We start from the raw sequence: 19,196 nt of genomic DNA on the forward strand, positions 1-19,196 counted from the left end.
TTAATTGTTTAAAATGATTTGAATTTACAGTTTAAACAGTCTGCTGTAATTTAATCATAGACTGTTTTAACAAATCCAGACTTCAGAAAAGGTGAAGCTGTGACAGGAAACTTGAGTTAAATAACTTTCATATATTTTCATATATATCAATTTTTTTCACATTTAGATGTACAGTTTTAAAAAAAAAAAACTAAACTATCGTACAATAATAATGGTACGGCCCAATATCACAGCTTCCCATATGGCATATACCAACGTAGTGGTAGTCTTAAATCAAGCAAATTCTAGCAAAACTGCTAGAAATATTTATTAAAAAGGACCTTTTGGGAAGATTAACGCATTACGAATCGACATCATCTTTAAACATTGTGTTAATAGAACAGTTTGGGCAAATAAAAAAAAAAAAGTTAAGTAAATAATTTTAAGCTAGGGAAAATTTCGCATAAACATTTCCTTTAACAAGGTAACGATGAGATTTCTTTAAATATAAACTCTTAATTATTTATCATGATTACTAGGATCGTTATCAAGGAAAAAAAAAAGTAGGATATTGGAGAGGAATAAAAGAACGAATTTGAGCCGATCCTGTAACGCATTGAAAAAGATGTGGATTTGGAAAGGTTTGACTCGTTTCAGGTCCAGGGCAAGGCGTTGCTCTTCATCATCATTCTTGGTCTGGGAGGAAGTTTTCAGGTCGGATGCCACCTCACACTGATCAGCTCTCCATCTCCTGTAAGATTTGTTTATATCATCTGTGTCATTTATGGAGGGCTCTCTCTCCTTTCTGAGGAAGAGTAACATGCTTACAAAGATAAGGACGTAGAAACTGGTTAAAGATAAAGAACAGTAGTAATAATAATAATAATAATAATAATAATAATAATAATAATAATAGCACTTTTTAGCTTGTAGATTCTCTGAGTTATGGATAACAGTTTTGACACACAGTACTCAAACATATAATATGTTATGATATTATACTGTAGCAGTAATCCTCTAATCAGCTCCTTGTGCTTGATATACTGTACGTAGTCATGTGACTCTGGAGCAGTGCTGTCTTTTACAATATTCGTTTCAACCTGTTCAGTCATCTAACACATGATAATATGAACAGCACTGTTCTAATCATAAGCAACTATTTTTCCTAATATACAAAGTGCAGAAGTTTTTATCCTCCACAGTTTTTCAGTGAAAAAAAAGGAAAAATGTATCTCTAGTTTAAACTACGATTAAAACTTTTACACTGAGAGGATACAAAAACATGTTGTTTTCTTCATTGTGATTCAAGGGTGTACAAACTTTCACACTCCATTGTACTTATTTTTATCTATCTATCTGTCTGTCTACCTGACTGTCTGTCTATCTATCTATCTGTCTGTCTGTCTGTCTGTGTATCTATCTGTCTGTCTATCTATCTATCTGACTGTATCTGTCTATCTATCTATACATCTATCTATCTGTCTGTCTGTCTGTCTATCTATCTGTCTGTCTGTCTGTCTGTCTGTCTATCTGTCTGTGTATCTATCTGTCTATCTGTTTATCTATCTGCCTGTTTGTCTATCTATCTAGCTATCTATCTGTCATGTATCTGTCTGTCTGTTTATCTGTCTATCTGCCAGTCTGTCTGACTATCTATAGTTTTTTTTTGTCTTAATGAATTTTTAAGAGGGAAAAAGAAAAGTTCTACAGCATTTACACAGTGTATCTGTAAAATGATAAAAAGCATGATGCATTGTTCATTAATGAATTAAAAGTTTTCATTGCAGTTTTATAATAAGAATAAAACAGTTCTTGGGAAATAATCAAATTCGGGGCCGGTGCCAGTCAATCTATTTTGGCTGGGATGCACCGCTGATTATTTTACTACAACAGCATGCCCTCAACTGAATGATTCCCTACAAATCCAGGTCAACAGCTCAATGTCCAAAAATATACCATTCCAACATCTTCAGCAGTGTATTTAAAATTGCAGTGAGCTCTTTTTATCTTACCGTCTCCATCCACAGTTCATTAGGAGGTTTATAAACAGTAGCTGGACTCTGCGGTACGGTGAAGCTCCAGGAGAAGAAACACTCACGCTCATCTGGGGTGCAGTCGTGACCTCTTACGCTATTGGTGGCCTGATCGGCGCAGTTAGTGTCGGGTTTGTCATCAATCATGTTGGGAGGTGTGTTTTCAATTTGATGTATTCATTTATTGTATCCTGTTTACTACTCAGGACTTAATGTCTCACAGAGTGCAACATTAGGCAATATTCTAACCAGAACACTAGCACAGAGTTTGTACAAATTTAGAGATTGTACACGGAGAGTTTGTACACTAGAGAGGTCATACACTGGAGAGTATGTACACTGGAGAGTTAGTACACAAGGAGTTTGTACACTGGGAGTTCGTACACTGGAGAGTACGTACACTGGAGAGTTCGTACACAGGGAGTTCGTACACAGGGAGTTCGTACACAGGGAGTTTGTACACTGGGAGTTTGTACACAGGGAGTTTGTACACTGGGAGTTTGTACACAGGGAGTTTGTACACAGGGAGTTTGTACACTGAGAGTTTGTACACAGGGAGTTTGTACACAGGGAGTTCGTACACTGGAGAGTACGTACACTGGAGAGTTCGTACACTGGAGAGTTCGTACACTGGAGAGTTCGTACACTGGAGAGTTCGTACACTGAGAGTTCGTACACTGGAGAGTTCGTACACCGAGAGTTCGTATACTAGAGAGATCTGGTTAGATTCTTGCCTAATGTCCTTAACTTCCACACACTCTGGATTGTGAATCCTTCTCACAGAAAGAAAGCAATGATCTGGAACAACGCGCTCAACATCGTCGCTTTAGCCATCATGATGATCAGCAAAGTTGTAAATTCGTTTGAGATGATCATGCTGTCTCGCTTCCTGTTCGGTTTAACCTCAGGTAACCCCCCACTCCCACCCCCTGACTCTCTCTCTCTCTCTCTCTCTCTCTCTCTCTCTCTCTATCTCTCTCATAATTCAGTTGCAAATACAACAGTATACACTTCTGCAGTAGTGTGTACCATGTACAGAGCAGTCCAGAATTAATGGCACCCTTTATAAAATTGGTAAAAAAAATAATGTATTAGAAGAACAACACCTTCACATAAACCTGCTGAAAAGGTGGATAGAGCCAGTGATATTTTGAGCTGAAACATGCGGCGGTTTTGCATAGTTTTATTAAATTGTTTTGCGTGTAACGCAATTTTTTTTTCTACAAAACACTGCTCTACAAAATAACCGCATCACTCCATTTTGTCTTCTCATTTATCCTGTTCATTCTTTTACATTTTAGATTACTTTTAATTTTTATTGAGTCATTCTGCTACTCTTTGAATTATTGTTGATTGATTGATATAGCACTTTGATCTACTACTATTATTATTATTATTATTATTATTATTATTATTATTATTATTATTAGTGGTTATCCTGTTCAGGTTATACCACAGAGTTTCAAATCCAAAGAGAGATGGCCATTAATAAATGTATTCCTCTTTTGATTTTTTTTTTTTAAACCTCCTGAACTCTTATTCCTCTCTCTCTCTGTAAATATATATATATATATATATATATATATATATATATATATATATATATATATATATATATATATATATATATATATAATTTTTAAGGATTATGTGGGAACATTCATGTCATCTACCTCGGAGAGAGCGCGCCCAAGAAAATACGAGGGACAGTGACAGTAACAGTGGGTACTTTCCTTGGCATTGGAAAGCTGACGGGGCAGATGGCAGGTCTGAGGTGAGGAAATGAGACCCTACTGAAGCGTGCAGCTCTAATCCTGCAGTTTAATTGTAAATCGAATAGACACAATTAATAATCTGCTTTAGCCTAATCTGTGTCTTAGCCTGGCCTAGTGATGTATACGAAAGAGAAAATAAGACACAGTGGTACTTATAATTAGGTGTTTAAATTGTAGGGGAGCTCAAGCGAGATGATCTCCTGCCCCTTCATTTTAATAGAATGGCAGGAGAAAATGAGCTCAAAACATTTGACCCAGTAGGATGGGACTAGATTTAGCTAGAACTTCTTGTAATCACATTTCCATGACATCAGTGCTGAGACCTCTGTGTAATAACCAATTAATTGAACAGAACATGTAACTCCAGTTATTAATAGCTACTCTTATATCCATCGGAAACTCAACGGGGCAAATCGCAGGTCTGTGGGGGGGTGGTTGGGGGTAGGGGGTTAACTGATTTTGGAAAATGAGAACTTAGTGTAGCGTACGATTCATTTGCAAACCAAGTCTATTAAACCCGGCATGACATTAATGAAGGTCTACAGTTAAACCGAAATGCAAAAGCTATGTAGAAGAACACGTATGGACCTCTTGGATTTTATGCTGTTACCTTCTATAAGAAACATATGAGTGGACGTACCTTTTATGGTTCCACTCAAAAATGTTTGATGAAATATCTTGTCAAATATCTTAGATCATGTCAACTATCTGTCTAGCGTTCGCATTGAAACGTACAAACATTTTTGTATCTGAATTGAAAAGAAGAAATCCTGTCAGGTTAGCCTTAGACCTGAAGATCGTACACGTTTTTGAATATTACTCAATGAATATAACTTAAAATCCTCTCAGACAAATGGCCAAGTTAGCCTATGTTAGCTATACGCTTAGTATTCACATTAAAACTCCTCTCAGAAATACTGTAATTCGAGTAATTGTGTGATTGTTTTAACAATAGAAAGAAACATTTTTGACTTTGACTCTGAATCCTTTCAGAAAACCTGTCAGGTTAGCTTACGCTAGGTAGCTGCCTATATTAGCTGTTTTGTATATAATTGTCTCACTGCAATGTGTATTATTCACTCTTTCTGTTGAAACAGTGAGATCCTGGGTCGAGAGGAGTTCTGGAACATCCTGCTCTGTGTTCCAGCGTTTTTCTCTTTCATTCACATAATAACGCTGCCCTTCTTTCCTGACGCGCCAAGATATTTACTGCTCGAGAAAGGGGAACTTGAGGAGTGTAAAAAAGGTTAGAATTTAGTTGCCTTGAATTTGGTAGCCTTAATAAAATGAAGAAGTTAAGTTAAGGTTAAGTAACATTTAGTATAGTTATATTTAATGTTAAGTCAGCTCCTGTTATCATTTTGTTTTCTTCTCACTCATGAAGTAAATAAGACTAAAACGTAGCTTGAAATCTGGATCAGAGTAAACCCATGTGTTGTTGCAGCGCTGCAGAGCCTGTGGGGTCCGGGTGACTATAAACTGGAGATCGAGGAGATGCAGGTGGAGATGGACGCTCTGAAAGGACAACGCAATAAGAGTGTGCTCGAGCTGTTGAGAGACTCGCATGTTCGCTGGCAGTGTCTCTCTCTGGTCACCGTCTATACAGCCATCCAGTTTTGCGGTATCTCAGCAGTAAATATCATAAAACATTACTTATCACTTTATGATACTTTATAGAGATATGTATCTGCTGCAGAACATCAGAAAGCTGGGATTCATGACTAGTTATTTAGGACAATAGTAATAAGTGAAAGAGGACAGTTTATAGTTTTCCACAAACTAATGATTGCTTTGTGTCCACTGTTTGTATCTCATCCTATTTTTATTTATTTATTTATTTGAGGGGAAATATCTGCCTCAATACCTGGTTCAACAAAAATGGCAGATGTGCAAATCAACCTATGAGTCTGGAATGAGTAAATGTTGCATCAGTCTGTTGAACAATCCATTATTAACTGACGTCTCTGGAAGCTCCGCTCCCTTCCCATCATCTTACGTTAGTAATCTGTGGCAAAAGTCAAATAAAGGGAGTTTATCCTCACATCACCTACACACAATGACACTTGCTAATAAATAAAAATAGCTTGGCTTTTAGTTGTTGAAAGTCCATGTGATTTGAGCTTTGAACTACGATAGTCTCACACACACACACACACATTCACCTACCTACTATGCCACCATAGCAGACTGTGAGACACCGCAGGTCAAATCTTAAACAACAACTGGATAAAGGCAGTCAGTCGGTGACTGATAATTTGGAGACAGACAGAAGCAGCTCATAAACAAGTCCTGCTCTGTGGCTCCATGGCAAATTTCTTGACTTGTAATGCTGTGGTCCCTGGTTCAAGGCTCACTTTTGGGCTGCTATTGACAAGAAATGTGCTGATCAAAAGCCCTCTATTCATTCATACTGTAGGGAATTTAGCCAGCGGTGGGCGGAGCACAGACACACAGGAGGCTGTTTCAAGGTTATGGGAGATTAACGAAGACAATCGGTTCAATCGTGAAACCATTCACGAGCCGTGTGTGTGTCGGTGGCCCCGCCCCGCTGCCACGTCCTCTCTGGATGTCCAAAACATTTGGTGGCACTGAAGCGGAACTGTTTCTTCTGCACCAGTGCGGCAGTCGCGCGAGGAGGATCTTTGTTTCCTGTGCGCCGGCTACCGGCCTGGCACCACAGTACCCCCCCAGCTCCGAGCCTACTGCCGCCCCGTGTCAGGCCCACAGGGCGTCCCGTCTTGAGAGGCCATCTGCATTTCCATGTTGGGTCCCTGCCCAGTGCTGGACCTGGAATGAGAAATCTTGTAGGGAGAGGAACCACCGAGTCACCCAGGTGTTAGTGTCCTTGGCCATCCACTGGAGCGGGGCGTGGTCTGTCACCCGGACGAAGTTCCGCCCAGCCAGGTAGTACCGTAGTTCCTCGATGGCCCACTTTATTGCTAGGGCCTCCCTCGCTATGGCTGCATACTTCCTCTCCGCTGGGGACAACTTTCGGCTAATATAGAGGACCGGGTGCTCCTCCCTGTCGAAGGTCTGTGAGAGGACCACGCCCAGCCCGGTTTCTGACGCATCTGTGTGCACGGTGAACAGGAGGGCGAAGTCCGGGTTATGTAGAACGGGGGCGCTGGTGAGGGCTTCCTTCAGGTCCTGGAATGCTTGCTCTGCGTCTGTAGACCATTTGACCCGGTCCGGCTGGCCCTTCTTTGTGAGATCTGAGAGGGGGGAGGAGTAAGCCCCGGCCAATACGGTACCTGAGGTACTGTGCCTTGGTCAGCCCCAGGTGGCACTTTTTGGGGTTGGCTGTCAGCCCGGCCTTCCGGAGCTCCTTCAGGACTTCCCCCAGCTGGAACAGGTGGTCCGACCAGGTGGAGGAGTGAATGACCACATCATCCAGGTAGGTATGATGGGGTCACAGGACAATGTCCATCAGCCTCTGGAACGTCGTGGGAGCTCCAAGTAGCCCAAAGGGGAGGACCCGGTATTGCCAGTGGCCGTTCGCCATGCTGAAGGCCGTCTTCTGTCTCGCCTCTGGGGCCAGCGCCACTTGCCAGTACCCCTTTGTTAGGTCCAGGGTGGAGATGAAACGAGCCCTCCCCAATCGCTCCACTAGGTCGTCCACCCGGAGGAGAGGATAACTGTCAAATTCTGAGACCTGGTTTAGCTTCGAAAGTCATTGCAGAGGACGTATGGCAGGAGAAGATCCCAGTTCCTCCCTTCCTTGTCTACCACCCGGCGCAACATCTGCTTTAAGGTCTGGTTGAACCGTTCGACCAGCCCATCCGTTTGTGGGTGGTAGACCGATGCCTTTAGGTGTGTCACCTGCAACAGCCGACACAGATCAGACATAAGCTTTGACACCAACAGGGTACCTTGGTCAGTTAGGATGTCTTTTGGGATCCCCACACGGCTGAACAGGAGCACTAGTTCTTTGGCGATGTTCCGGGAGGTGGCTTTATGCAGTGATACCACCTCGGGGTACCTGGTGGCATAGTCCACGATTACCAATATGTACTTGTGCCTTCGGGCGGATCTGGGGAGCGGCCTGACGAGGTCCATGCCGATCCTCTCAAACGGGATGCCTATGATGGGAAGCGGGATGAGTGGTGCCGGCGGGGGCTTCCTTGGGGCCGTGCGTTGGTACTGGGGGCATTGTTGACAGAAGCGCCGGTCCTCTGCGTCCATGCCTGGCCAGACAAAATGGTCCTTCAGCTTCTCCAGGGTGTTTCTCGCCCCCAGGTGGCCCCCGAGCGGATGGGCATGGGCCAGGTGCATCAGGGCCCGCATTCTGGCTTTGGGCATGACCAAGAGGTCCACGGTCTCCCCTCGGCGGTTGGGCCGGTGGTACAGTAAGCCTCCTTTGACCAGAAAGTAAGAGGAGGGGAGTCTCTGGTTCGGGTTCTGGTCGATCCCTTCGATCTGGCGCACCCGGGCCCAGCAATTCTTCAGGCGACTGTCCTCTTTTTGCTCTCGGCCAAAGTTCCCCTGCCGGTTTACCTGCTAGAACACAGATGAGAGAGGGTTAGAAGGTGTGTGCAGCTTACCTTCTGTCCCGGCGTCCACCTCGCCTCGGGCCAGGTAGGCCTGCTGCACTCGTGCTTCCTTCGCTCGCTGCGGCGGTTTTGGCCGATCCAGTGTGGGGAGGATGCGTCCTGGTGGCCAAGTTTTCTGGGTCTTCTTCGGTGTCCCATGGTCTGACTCGGTCGGGCTAGGCTCGTCCTGGGGTGCCCCGTAGTCCGGGTGGCGTTGCTGGTGCTGTCCCTCTTTGCTGAGTGCCAGGGTGGTCAGGGTGTGTTCCAGGGCAGTCAATAGTTCCCTGGATGTCCCGAGGGCTCGCATCCCCACGGCCTGGCGTTCTGTGGGTGGCAAGGTCCTCAGGAACCAGTCCACGGCCACCCTCTCTACAACCTCGGTGGCAGAGTGCATGTCAGGCTGGAGCCACCTCTTGGTGAGGTGCAGGAGGGTGTCCATCTGTCCACGTGGCTTGGCTTCCGGCCTGTAGCACCACCGGTGGAACTCCGCCGTTGCCTGGAGCGGGTTTCGCCCACACCATGCCAGGATCTCTCTTTTTACCTCTCCATAGTCGGCTGCTTCCTCCAGAGAGAGGGAGTAATAGGCCGTGCGCGCCTCCCCGGAAAGCAGCGGGCCGAGAATGCGTGGCCACTCATCGTGGTCCCACTCTTCGCGGCAGGCGACGCCCTCGAAGGTCTCGAGGTAGGCCTCGATGTCGTCTTCGGGCTTTAGAGGGGGAAGCAGGCGTCGGACCTCACGGCCAGGATCAGGGAGGTGCTTGGCAGCTGCAGGAGTTGTTGTCTTCAGGGCCACTAGCTCTTGTGTCACAGCTTGTAGGCTGTTGGCGAGCTGTAGTGCTACCGTTTGCTGCTGAATACTGGCCTCCAGAAGGTGCTGCAGCATGGGATCCATGTTTATGAACAATCCCCAAGGAGGAGAGGGAAAATGGGGAAAAGAGAGGGAGAGAAGAAAAAAAACACAAGAAGTTTTTTTTTTTTTTAGATGGGTGGGTCTGTGCTCATGCCGGCATGCTCCACCAGTGTAGGGATTTTAGCCAGTGGTGGGCGGAGCACAGACACACAGGAGACTGTTTCAAGGTTATGGGAGATTTATTGAAGACAATCGGGGAGCGGGGTGCGCGTGTGGGCGTGTGTGTGTGGGTTAAAGGGCGATCGGGTGGTGAGGGGCTCAGCCGTCGGCGGTTACAGCCAAGGGGGCGGGGCAGAGCCGTCACTCGCGTCGGAGTCAACTGAAACCCGAAAAAACACACAACAACGGTTAACAAACAGGCACGCGTCGGCAAAAGTGCATAAAACACGCCAGATATTTGTGCACATGCTCGGATATACTTCTCTCTCTGTGAGTGGAATATCACCCTTTTATACTCTCCCCTCGCTTGCTGGATGGTGGAATTCTTCCGTACGGTGCACCATTCACGAGCCGTGGGTGTGTCGGCGGCCCCGCCCCACTGCCAAGTGCTCTCTGGATGTCCAAAACATTTGGTGGCGCTGAAGCGGAACTGTCTCTTCTGCGCCACTACGGCAGTCGCGCGAGGAGCGATCTTTGTTTCCTGTGCGGCGGCTACCGGCCCGGCGCCACAATACATACATTTTAGCAACTTAACAAATAGATGGTAATGTGTATAGTATAGACAACTCAGACTTCCACCCCTCAGTATGACTCTCACTTTGGAAAATATCCAAGGTACTCTGGATTTAAGGAGCAACACCAGGAAATACTGAAAAGTATAGCAATACCTTTATGACACAATGGTGGTGCAGTGGGTAGTGCAGTGAGGTTCTGTGGTTCAAGCCTTAATTCAGGTTACAGTGTGATCTGCCTCTTGTTCAGTGCTCTATGGGTAGGCTCTTGATCCAGAGTGATATCACCATGAATAAGATGAAAATACAAATAAAATATAAAATCATGTGATGAGTGCAAAATAAAACAACAACTGGGCAGTTCTTGATATTGTCCAAAAAAAATCTGCCTAAGAGATTCTTAGAGTTGCTACAATCAACAGCATGTCTGTTTCCACTTCGTATATTTGTGCATTCATATTGCACGCCTACTGTTTCCACAGATCAGCGTTTATGCTTTCAGCATCTTCGAGGAGGCTGGAATTCCCATGGATAAGATCCGGTATGTCACGCTGGGCATCGGGGCCTCTGAAATCCTCACCAGTTTCATGTGTGTAAGTTGTAGATTACATCAGAGCTTGTATAGCCATACAACCAAATGTCACGGTCTTCCATAGAACATGATGTCTACTATGAATTTTCAACAGTAAATGATACATAACACGACATATTACATTATTACTGCAAACATTACATCATGTGGTTCGGTAAGAATGCTAGGATGTTGCCTGGTATGTTTCATGTTTTTAAAAAGTACACTTCACCTCAAACCTTGTTTTTGACATCTATTTCTATTTTCAGTAATAATAATGCTAGAGGTGGTGGTTCCATACAAACAAAACAAAACAAAAACAAAACATCATTAGACAACATAAAACAGAACAAAAGCACCTACACTTTTACCACTCAGAACAAAAGCCAAATGAATATGCAAATTAGAACCAAATCCTACTGGTGTACTAGTACATTTTACTAGTACACTAATATGGAATTTGCATATTAGAACATGATTGGCTCCTAGATTTTATGATGCAATAACACTTGCCTGTAACATTTCCACGTAATTATTAAAGCACCGTTTATAAAGTTTAAGGTGTGTTTAAAAAAAAAACTAAACATTACGGTGCATTTCAAGTGACATGGACTTAGAAACATCATTAAATATCATTGTCATTGCATCATCAATAAACATAAACATAACGTTAACTCCCTGCACATGATGTTTTATCGACGTGTAATACGAAGTGTTAATGTTGTCTCACACAGAGCCTGGTGATTGACCGTGTTGGAAGGCGAGTGTTGCTTTGGGCGGGTTTTGCGATCATGGCAGCCATTATGTTATTGCTCACCGTCACAGTTCAGCTAAAGGTGACTCTCTTTTATTTCACACCAAGCATACCTGGACGTCCTGTGAAAGCCTGTTTGCGGAATGGAGAAAAACATTTTTTTTAAAGGTAATTGCGAGTTTACATCTCATAATTCTGACCCCCCCCCCACTATTTAGAAGCCCACGTGACACAATAACTTCAGATAATAAGCGTGCGCTAACGTCTGGTTGTCTTGACTAGCCGATGAGTGTTGGTCTTACTGTATATAGCCTATTTTGATGGGAAAGATTGATGTTTTTCGGTGCATTAATTGTAACTCACTAAATGTTAAGTGAATGTCTAAATTGCCAGAAAAATGTCAGAATTGTGAGCTGTTAACGTGTAGTTGTGAGAAATAAAGTCAAAATTGTGATATATGAACTCGCAATTGTGGGGAAAAAATGTCAGAATTGCGAGATGTTAACTCATAATAGTGAGAAAAAAGTCAGAATTGCGAGATTTAAACTTGCAATTGCACGAAACACCTGAGAGTTATGAGATGTTAACTCGTAATTGCTGGGGGAAAAAATAGGATTGTGAGATGTTAACTCAACATTGCAACCAAAAAAGTCAGAATTGAGAAATATAAACTCATAATAGTGAGGAAAAAAGTCAGAATTGCAAAATGTAAACTCATGATTGTGAGAAAAACATCATGATTATGAGATGTAAACTTATAATTGCTGGAAAAAAAGGAGGATTGTGAGATGTTAAGTCAAACTCGTGAGAAAAAAAGTCCAAATTGTGAGCTATAAAGTCGCAATTACCTTTTAATTTTTTTCTCTCCGTGGTGGAAACAAGCTTCCATAACGTCCTGTATAGTGTGGGTTTTTTTGATAAGAGTCCAGTTGCTAAGTCATGTTAATTCATACCTAAAAACTATTTACTGACATTTCAACTCTTACTTTCGTTAATTAATGAAGCTTAATTGTTTTTACTGTATGATGTAATGTTCACACACTTTTATTGTGAAGTACTGCAGATTTTTTTAAAAATTCCCCTTAAATCTTAATTATATGTATAAATGTTTATATTTAATATGTACCTATAGTTCTGGTAGATATGTTTCCTGAGATTAATTTTGAATATGTAACTTAAAATACTCATCAGTCTGTAAAGGATTTCGCAGCTTTTTTTTTTTTTTTTTTTTTTTGTGATTGTCTCGGCCAAAAAATGCTTGATTTTGCTGCTGCTTTTTTTTTTCTAAATTTGCGATGCAAATTGTGATTTTTTTTTTTTGGCGGAAAATTAATTGAATTGGTGAATGTTTGTTGGTAAACGAGACCTTTTAGCTGTACTCATGTGAATCGAAGAGGGCTTTGGCTGAACGCTCGTTGTGATGACGTCACATGGCACGTCTTGGCCCAAATCTGCGGAAAATCTGTGGTAATTTTGGAAAATTGTAAGCTCCTCCGAATATTGAGGAGTTTTCTTGACTTTGTGTTAATCCTGCAAAAGACCTGCAGGGCCTGATTTATGATAACTGATGGAAAATAAGTCGAACCAAGTCTTTACTTTGTATCTGGAAATCTGTCCTGATGAAATCATGATCATTAATGGAGTGTTGTTCGTTTTTATTACACCTCTCTCCTGTTATTAGGATTATGATTTTTGGATTCCATACAGCACGGTCGGCCTTGTGTTTCTGTTCGTCATCTTTTACGGAGGAGGACCAGGTAAAACCTTCAAACTTGCATACAGTGTATATATAAAAAAGCTGAGAATGAAGCTGTTCGAATGTATGATTGACTGATTTGTTCTTGACTGACAGCTGCCGTGAACACGCCGCTCAGTTATGAGATGTTTGTCCAGTCTGATCGGTCAGCTGCGTTCACGTTAATGGCAGTACTTGTATGGGGAGGCTTCATAGTCTTCAGCTTCGTTTTTCCATTTCTTGAGGTAAGTTTCTTAGGTCAGGGGTTCCCAAACTTTTCCAGGGCAAGGCCCCCCAAATCTCATTAAAATTTGACCGAGGCCCCCCTTTTGCAAGATGTCTTTAAAACACATTAAAAATACAGACTTCTGAATATATCCCCCTTTTTTATTAATAATTACATGTTTACATTAAAATTAGGAATTGTTTGTGTATGTGTGTGTGTGGGTGTGTGTGTGTGTGTGGTTGTCTGAGAGTGAGAAAGAGAAAACATACTAGCGGGAGGGATGGGCACACCAAATTGTTGAGGCCCTCCGGGTGCCCCATGGTGGCCCCCACTTTGAAAACCACTGTCTTAGGTCACTGCAATGGTAAAGCATGGGCACTTTAGAATGATATAACTGATGATTATTGTGCATGTGGAAGGTCTTAAAAATATATAAACGTCCAAGCAGACACCACTGTTTAATATGTCAACATTAGCAATTTTTTATTTATTAAAGAACGACACATACAGTGATCCATTTGTAGTTACATTTAATGTCGTGGAACGTCCATGAAACAAGTTCCTGTTACCACTTACAGTACGTTATAGCAGCTGTGAACTCTCGTTCCTTCCGCAGCCTCTCTCATGAAGCCATCCATCCATCTTCTATACTGCTTTATCCTTTTCAGGGTCACGGGGAACCTGGAGCCTATCCCAGGGAGCATCACGCACAAGGCGGGGTACACCCTGGACAGGGTGCCAATCCATCGCAGGGCACACAATCACGTACACATTCACTTTGGACATGCCAATCAGCCTACCATGCATGTCTTTGGACTTGGACTTGGCGGAAAATTAATTGAATTGGTGAATGTTTGTTGGTAAACGAGACCTTTTAACTGTACTCATGTGAATCGAAGAGGGCTTTGGCCGAACGCTCGTTGTGATGACGTCACATGGCATGTCTTGGCCCAAATCTGCGGAAATTTTGGAAAATTGTAAGCTCCTCTGAATATGCATGTCTTTGGACTCTGAATATGCATGTCTTTGGACTTGGGGAGGAAACCCTCGCAGCACGGGGAGAACATGCAAACTCCGCACACACAGGGCCACGGTGGGAATCAAACCCCCGACCCTGGAGGTGTGAGGTGAATGTGCTAACCACTAAGCCCCTCTCTCTTGAAGCGAATAAGACAATGAAAAGCAGCTTGTCATGTTCTTGAGAAACTACAAAGCATAAAATGCTCTGTCCTGAACGTTTTCCCATAAACTTATAGCTCTGTTACAAACCGCTGAACCTCCTGGAGACTCCTGGAGCTGGAGACAAATAAAAATCTCCTCACAGGAAACTTCACCATGTCAACGATACAATACGGTTTTAAATGTGCAGTGTCCTCCATGCAAGTCCCCGTGTAAGTCGTTCCTATAGAAACGATAACGCAGTACAAGCGGCACGTTAATATAACACTTGCAGCTGGAATTACTGTCAGCGACGCTGGTGCAGAAAATGAAATCAATACCTTCTAACCAATAAGAAGTGGAAATATTCCGTCGGGCTGTGGTATAAAAAGAATATTAAGGATGAAGTACAATGCAACAATCCAAGTCTCATTGTGTAACGCACTATTATTCTCAAATTTAAAAAGGGGGTAATTATAGCTATTTAAAATGTCCACAGCTCCACTCTACCGTTATACATATGAAAAGAATAACTGTGCCTGGTATTTCTGTTCTGATTGTTCAGCTGTACAAAAGCTCACGTAGCTCTCTTATGTTCCTCAGGGTGCTTTGATGTCCTTCAGCTTTTTGATCTTCTCGTGTGTTGGCCTGGCTGCATCCATCTATATATTCTTCCTTTTGCCAGAAACAAAGGGCAAAACTCCACTGGAAATCGCGGACGATTTTAGAAAAATCAGAGTGTGTGGCTCTCCGCCTGAAGACAAATATTTGGAGACACAGTTGTGAAAGGAAGCTATTTTTTTTCTTTCTCTCTCTCTGTAGTTTCAGAGAGAAAGAGATAGAGAGACAGACAGACAGAGAGAAGAATGTGATGGGATGTGAAATTGTTCACTAATTCCATGCTGTATATATATATATATATATATATATATATATATATATATATATATATATATATATATATATATATATATATATATATATATATATATATACACATATACATACATACACACATACATACATATATATGTTTGTGTGTGTGTGTTTTGTGTAACTGTTAAATTATTTTTAATTTTTGTATGTTTGTGTTCAAATTTGAATTAAAAAACAATCTCAGTATCGTAAAATGACGTAGTACGGCGGTGGCTCCGTAACCGTTTTGTCATTTCCTTCTTCCTATATAAGATTTGACTCTTTTGTAGGAAGATCTTAAGATGGAACTGTTTTACAATCAAAACCTTCATCACACTCATGAGGTAAATTGCACGTGCAGAGAAATTGCAGCTCACGTAGCTCTCTAGTAAAATGAATTCACTAAAAGAACACCAATAAGCCAGTCATTTAAAGTTTAAAAAAGTCCATACATTCTGTTAAAATATAATTTCCTCCTCAAGAAACAGACTTGGGTCAGTCCAGCTCAAGTGGTCCAATAATTTTAAAGTTGGGTTGACTGTATTTAAATTTTTCTGGAGTTTTTTTTTTTTTTTTGAGTGATGTATTGGCATTTCAAAACCACCATTAAAATTTAAAAAAAATTTTTTTATACTTGGTTTAACCATGACAGCCATCTGTGTGTCATAGCACACAACAAATTTTGGATATAAACCTCAATATCTCGGCTCAAGATGGTCCTAGCTCCTTGAAATAAAAAACTGATCTCTGGAGCACATTCAGGGTACATGTACATACACACTATATATGATGGGTCTATTGAAACACTGAACATATTGTTCAGCATATAGTACTATTGCCACATTGAAAAATGTCCACTGCAATGGAGATGGAGGTTTTTTATATATATATATATATATATATATATATATATATATATATATATATATATATATATATATATATATATATATATATATATATATATATAGATAGATAGATAGATAGAGACATAGATATAGATAGATAGATAGATAGACAGACATATGTACACACATGCACACACACTTTTCCTATTCTTATTTGTGTGTCTTATTTATCAAAGTATTAAATGTAAGGGGGGAAAAAAACAAATTATTTTTGTAGTAATAGTCTGAAGAGGTTAAAATCCATCCATCCATCCATCCTCAACCGCTTATCCGTAATCAGGTCGCGGGGGTAGCTTCTCCAGCAAGGAACCCCAAACTTCCCTTTCCCGAGCCACATTAACCAGCTCTGAATGGGGGATCCCGAGGCGTTCCCAGGCCAGTGTGGAAATATAGTCTCTCCACCTAGTCCTGGGTCTTCCCCAAGGTCTCCTCCCGGCTGGACGTGTCTGGAACACCTCCCTAGGGAGGCACCCAGGGGGCATCCTTACCAGGTGCCCGAACCACCTCAACTGGCTCCTTTCAACGCAAAGGAGCAGCGGCTCTACTCTGAGTTCCTCTCGGATAGCCGAGCTTCTCACTCTATCTCTAAGGGAGAGGCCAGCCACCCTCCTGAGAAAACCCATTTCGGCCGCTTGTACCCGCGATCTAGTTCTTTCGGTCACTACCCAACCTTCATGACCATGGACCTTCATTGCCCGGTAGATTGAGAGTTTTGCCTTCCGGTTCAGCTCTCTTTTTGTCACAACGGTGCGGTAAAGCGATTGCAATACAGCTCCCGCTGCTCCGATTCTCCGGCCAATCTCCTGCTCCAATGTCCCCTCACTCGTAAACAAGACCTCAGGGTACTTGAACTTCTTCACTTGGGTTATGTTCTCATTCCCTACCCGGAGTAGGCACTTCATCGGTTTCCTGCTGAGAGCCATGGCCTCAGATTTAGAAGTGCTAATCCTCATCCCAGCCACTTTGCACTCGGCTGCAAACCGATCCAGTAAGTGCTGGAGGTCACGGACCGATGATGCCATCAGGACCACATCATCTGCAAAAAGCAGCGATGAGATCCTCAGGTCACCAAACCGCAACCCCTCCCCACCACGACTACACCTCGATATCCTGTCCATGAATATCGCAAACAGGATTGGTGACAAAGCGCAGCCCTGGCGGAGACCAACCACCACCTGGAACAAGTCTGACTTTTTGCCGAGCATCCGGACACAACTCTCGCTTTGGGCGTACAGCGATTGGATAGCCCTAAAAAGGGAACCCTTCACCCCATACTCCCTCAGCACCTCCCACAGTAGACCCCTGGGGACCCGGTCATATGCAGATCCACAAAACACATGTAGACCGGATGAGCATACTCCCAGGCCCCCTCCAAGATCCTTGCGAGAGTAAATAGATGGTCCGTTGTTCCACGACCAGGACGGAATCCGCATTGTTCCTCCTCAATCCGAGGTTCGACTATCGGCCGAACCCTCCATTCCAGCACCTTGGAGTAGACTTTACCAGGGAGGCTGAGAAGTGTGATACCCCTATAATTGGCACACATTCTCTGGTCCCCCTTTTTAAACAGGGGAACCACCACCCCAGTCTGCCACTCCTTGGGCACTCTCCCTGACTTCCACGCAATGTTAAAGAGGCGTGTCATCCAAGACATCCCCTCCACACCCAGAGCTTTCAGCATTTCTGGACGGATCTCATCAATCCCCGGGGCTTTGCCACTGTGTAGTTGATTGACTACCTCAGTAACCTCCACCACGGAAATTGACGATGATCCCCCATCAGCCTCCACCTCTGCCTCTACCATAGAGGGTGTGTTAGTCGGATTCAGGAGTTCCTCAAAGTGTTCCTTCCACTGTGCAATTACTTCCTCAGTTGAGGTCAACAGCATCCCCTGCTTACTGTACACAGCTTGGATGGTTCCCCGTTTCCCCTTCCTGAGGTGGCGGATGGTTTTCCAGAAACACCTTGGTGCCGACCGAAAGATAAAAAGAGGAGGAGTTACCCTGCCCGGAGGAAGCCCAGGGCCCCCGTCTGGAGCCAGGCCCAGAGGGAGGGCCCGACTGCGAGTGCCTGGTGGCTGGGTTTGACACGGAGCACAGCTGGGCAAAGCCCGAAAAAGCAACGTGGCACCCCCCTCTCCATCCTATGGGCCCACCACTCATGGGGTGAGCCGTGGGGGTCAGGTGCGCTGCTACATGTGTGGCAGTGAAGGTCAGGGGCCTCGACAGACCACACTCGGGCGGCAGAGGCTTTCTCTGGGGACGTGGAACGTCACCTTTCTGTGGGGGAAGGAACTGGAACTTGTGTGGGAGGTGGAGCGCTACCGGTTAGATCTGGTGGATCTTACATCTACGCACAGTCTTGGGTCTGGAACCGTACTCCTGGATAGGGGATGGACTTTATTCTACTCTGGAGTTGACCAGCGTGGGTGTGGGGATACTCACAAGTCCCTGGCTGAGCGCTGTTATGTTGCAGTTTACACCGGTAGACGAGAGGGTTGCCTCCTTACGCCTACGGGTTGGGGGGGGGGACTCTGACTATTGTATGTTCATATGAATCGAACACCAGTTCAGAGTACTCTGCTTTCTTGGAGACCCTGAACAGAGTCCTGTATGGGGCACCAGTAGGGGACTCCATAGTTCTGCTGGGGGACTTCAACGCGCAAAAAAAACCTCTGCAATAGTGCCAGGGATTGTAGAAGACAGCAGATAAGGCAAGCATAGATTTTTATTCAATAAAGTGCATATGATAAAACAACCAAAACTGTGAAAACAAGAACCATAAACGTAACAATGGTCACGAGACAAACATGCGGACTATGAGAGCGGCTGTAGGACACAAGCTTGACAATGAGGTGCTGAAAATCAGGGTGCTTATTAGGGGTAACACAGAACAGGTGTGAGTGATCAGTGGGACATGTGACATGCCAGGGCTGATGGGTAATGTAGTTCAGTATGGATTTCAGCATAACCATGACACACAGCTGCTTCCTTGAAAAACTCAAGTGTGCGAGTGGTGTTAATGTTAAAATA

At 43.6% G+C, this 19,196-nt stretch overlaps 1 protein-coding gene across 1 annotated transcript in view; it reads left to right on the forward strand.

The window, feature by feature from the left end:
- Positions 1–15,248, forward strand: part of slc2a9l1 (solute carrier family 2 member 9, like 1) — a 15,338-nt gene extending 90 nt beyond the window's left edge. The window contains exons 2-12 of the mRNA XM_017450791.3: positions 637–732; positions 2,007–2,167; positions 2,796–2,920; positions 3,657–3,786; positions 4,885–5,033; positions 5,232–5,419; positions 10,380–10,490; positions 11,203–11,304; positions 12,904–12,979; positions 13,075–13,202; positions 14,945–15,248. Coding sequence (XP_017306280.1) covers positions 637–732; positions 2,007–2,167; positions 2,796–2,920; positions 3,657–3,786; positions 4,885–5,033; positions 5,232–5,419; positions 10,380–10,490; positions 11,203–11,304; positions 12,904–12,979; positions 13,075–13,202; positions 14,945–15,127 — 1,449 coding nt within the window. The 3' untranslated portion in view covers positions 15,128–15,248. The remainder of the gene's footprint in view (positions 1–636; positions 733–2,006; positions 2,168–2,795; positions 2,921–3,656; positions 3,787–4,884; positions 5,034–5,231; positions 5,420–10,379; positions 10,491–11,202; positions 11,305–12,903; positions 12,980–13,074; positions 13,203–14,944) is intronic.
- The last annotated feature ends 3,948 nt before the right edge of the window (positions 15,249–19,196 follow it).

Source organism: Ictalurus punctatus, chromosome 21 (assembly GCF_001660625.3).
Source record: "Ictalurus punctatus breed USDA103 chromosome 21, Coco_2.0, whole genome shotgun sequence".
Taxonomy (NCBI): domain Eukaryota; kingdom Metazoa; phylum Chordata; class Actinopteri; order Siluriformes; family Ictaluridae; genus Ictalurus; species Ictalurus punctatus.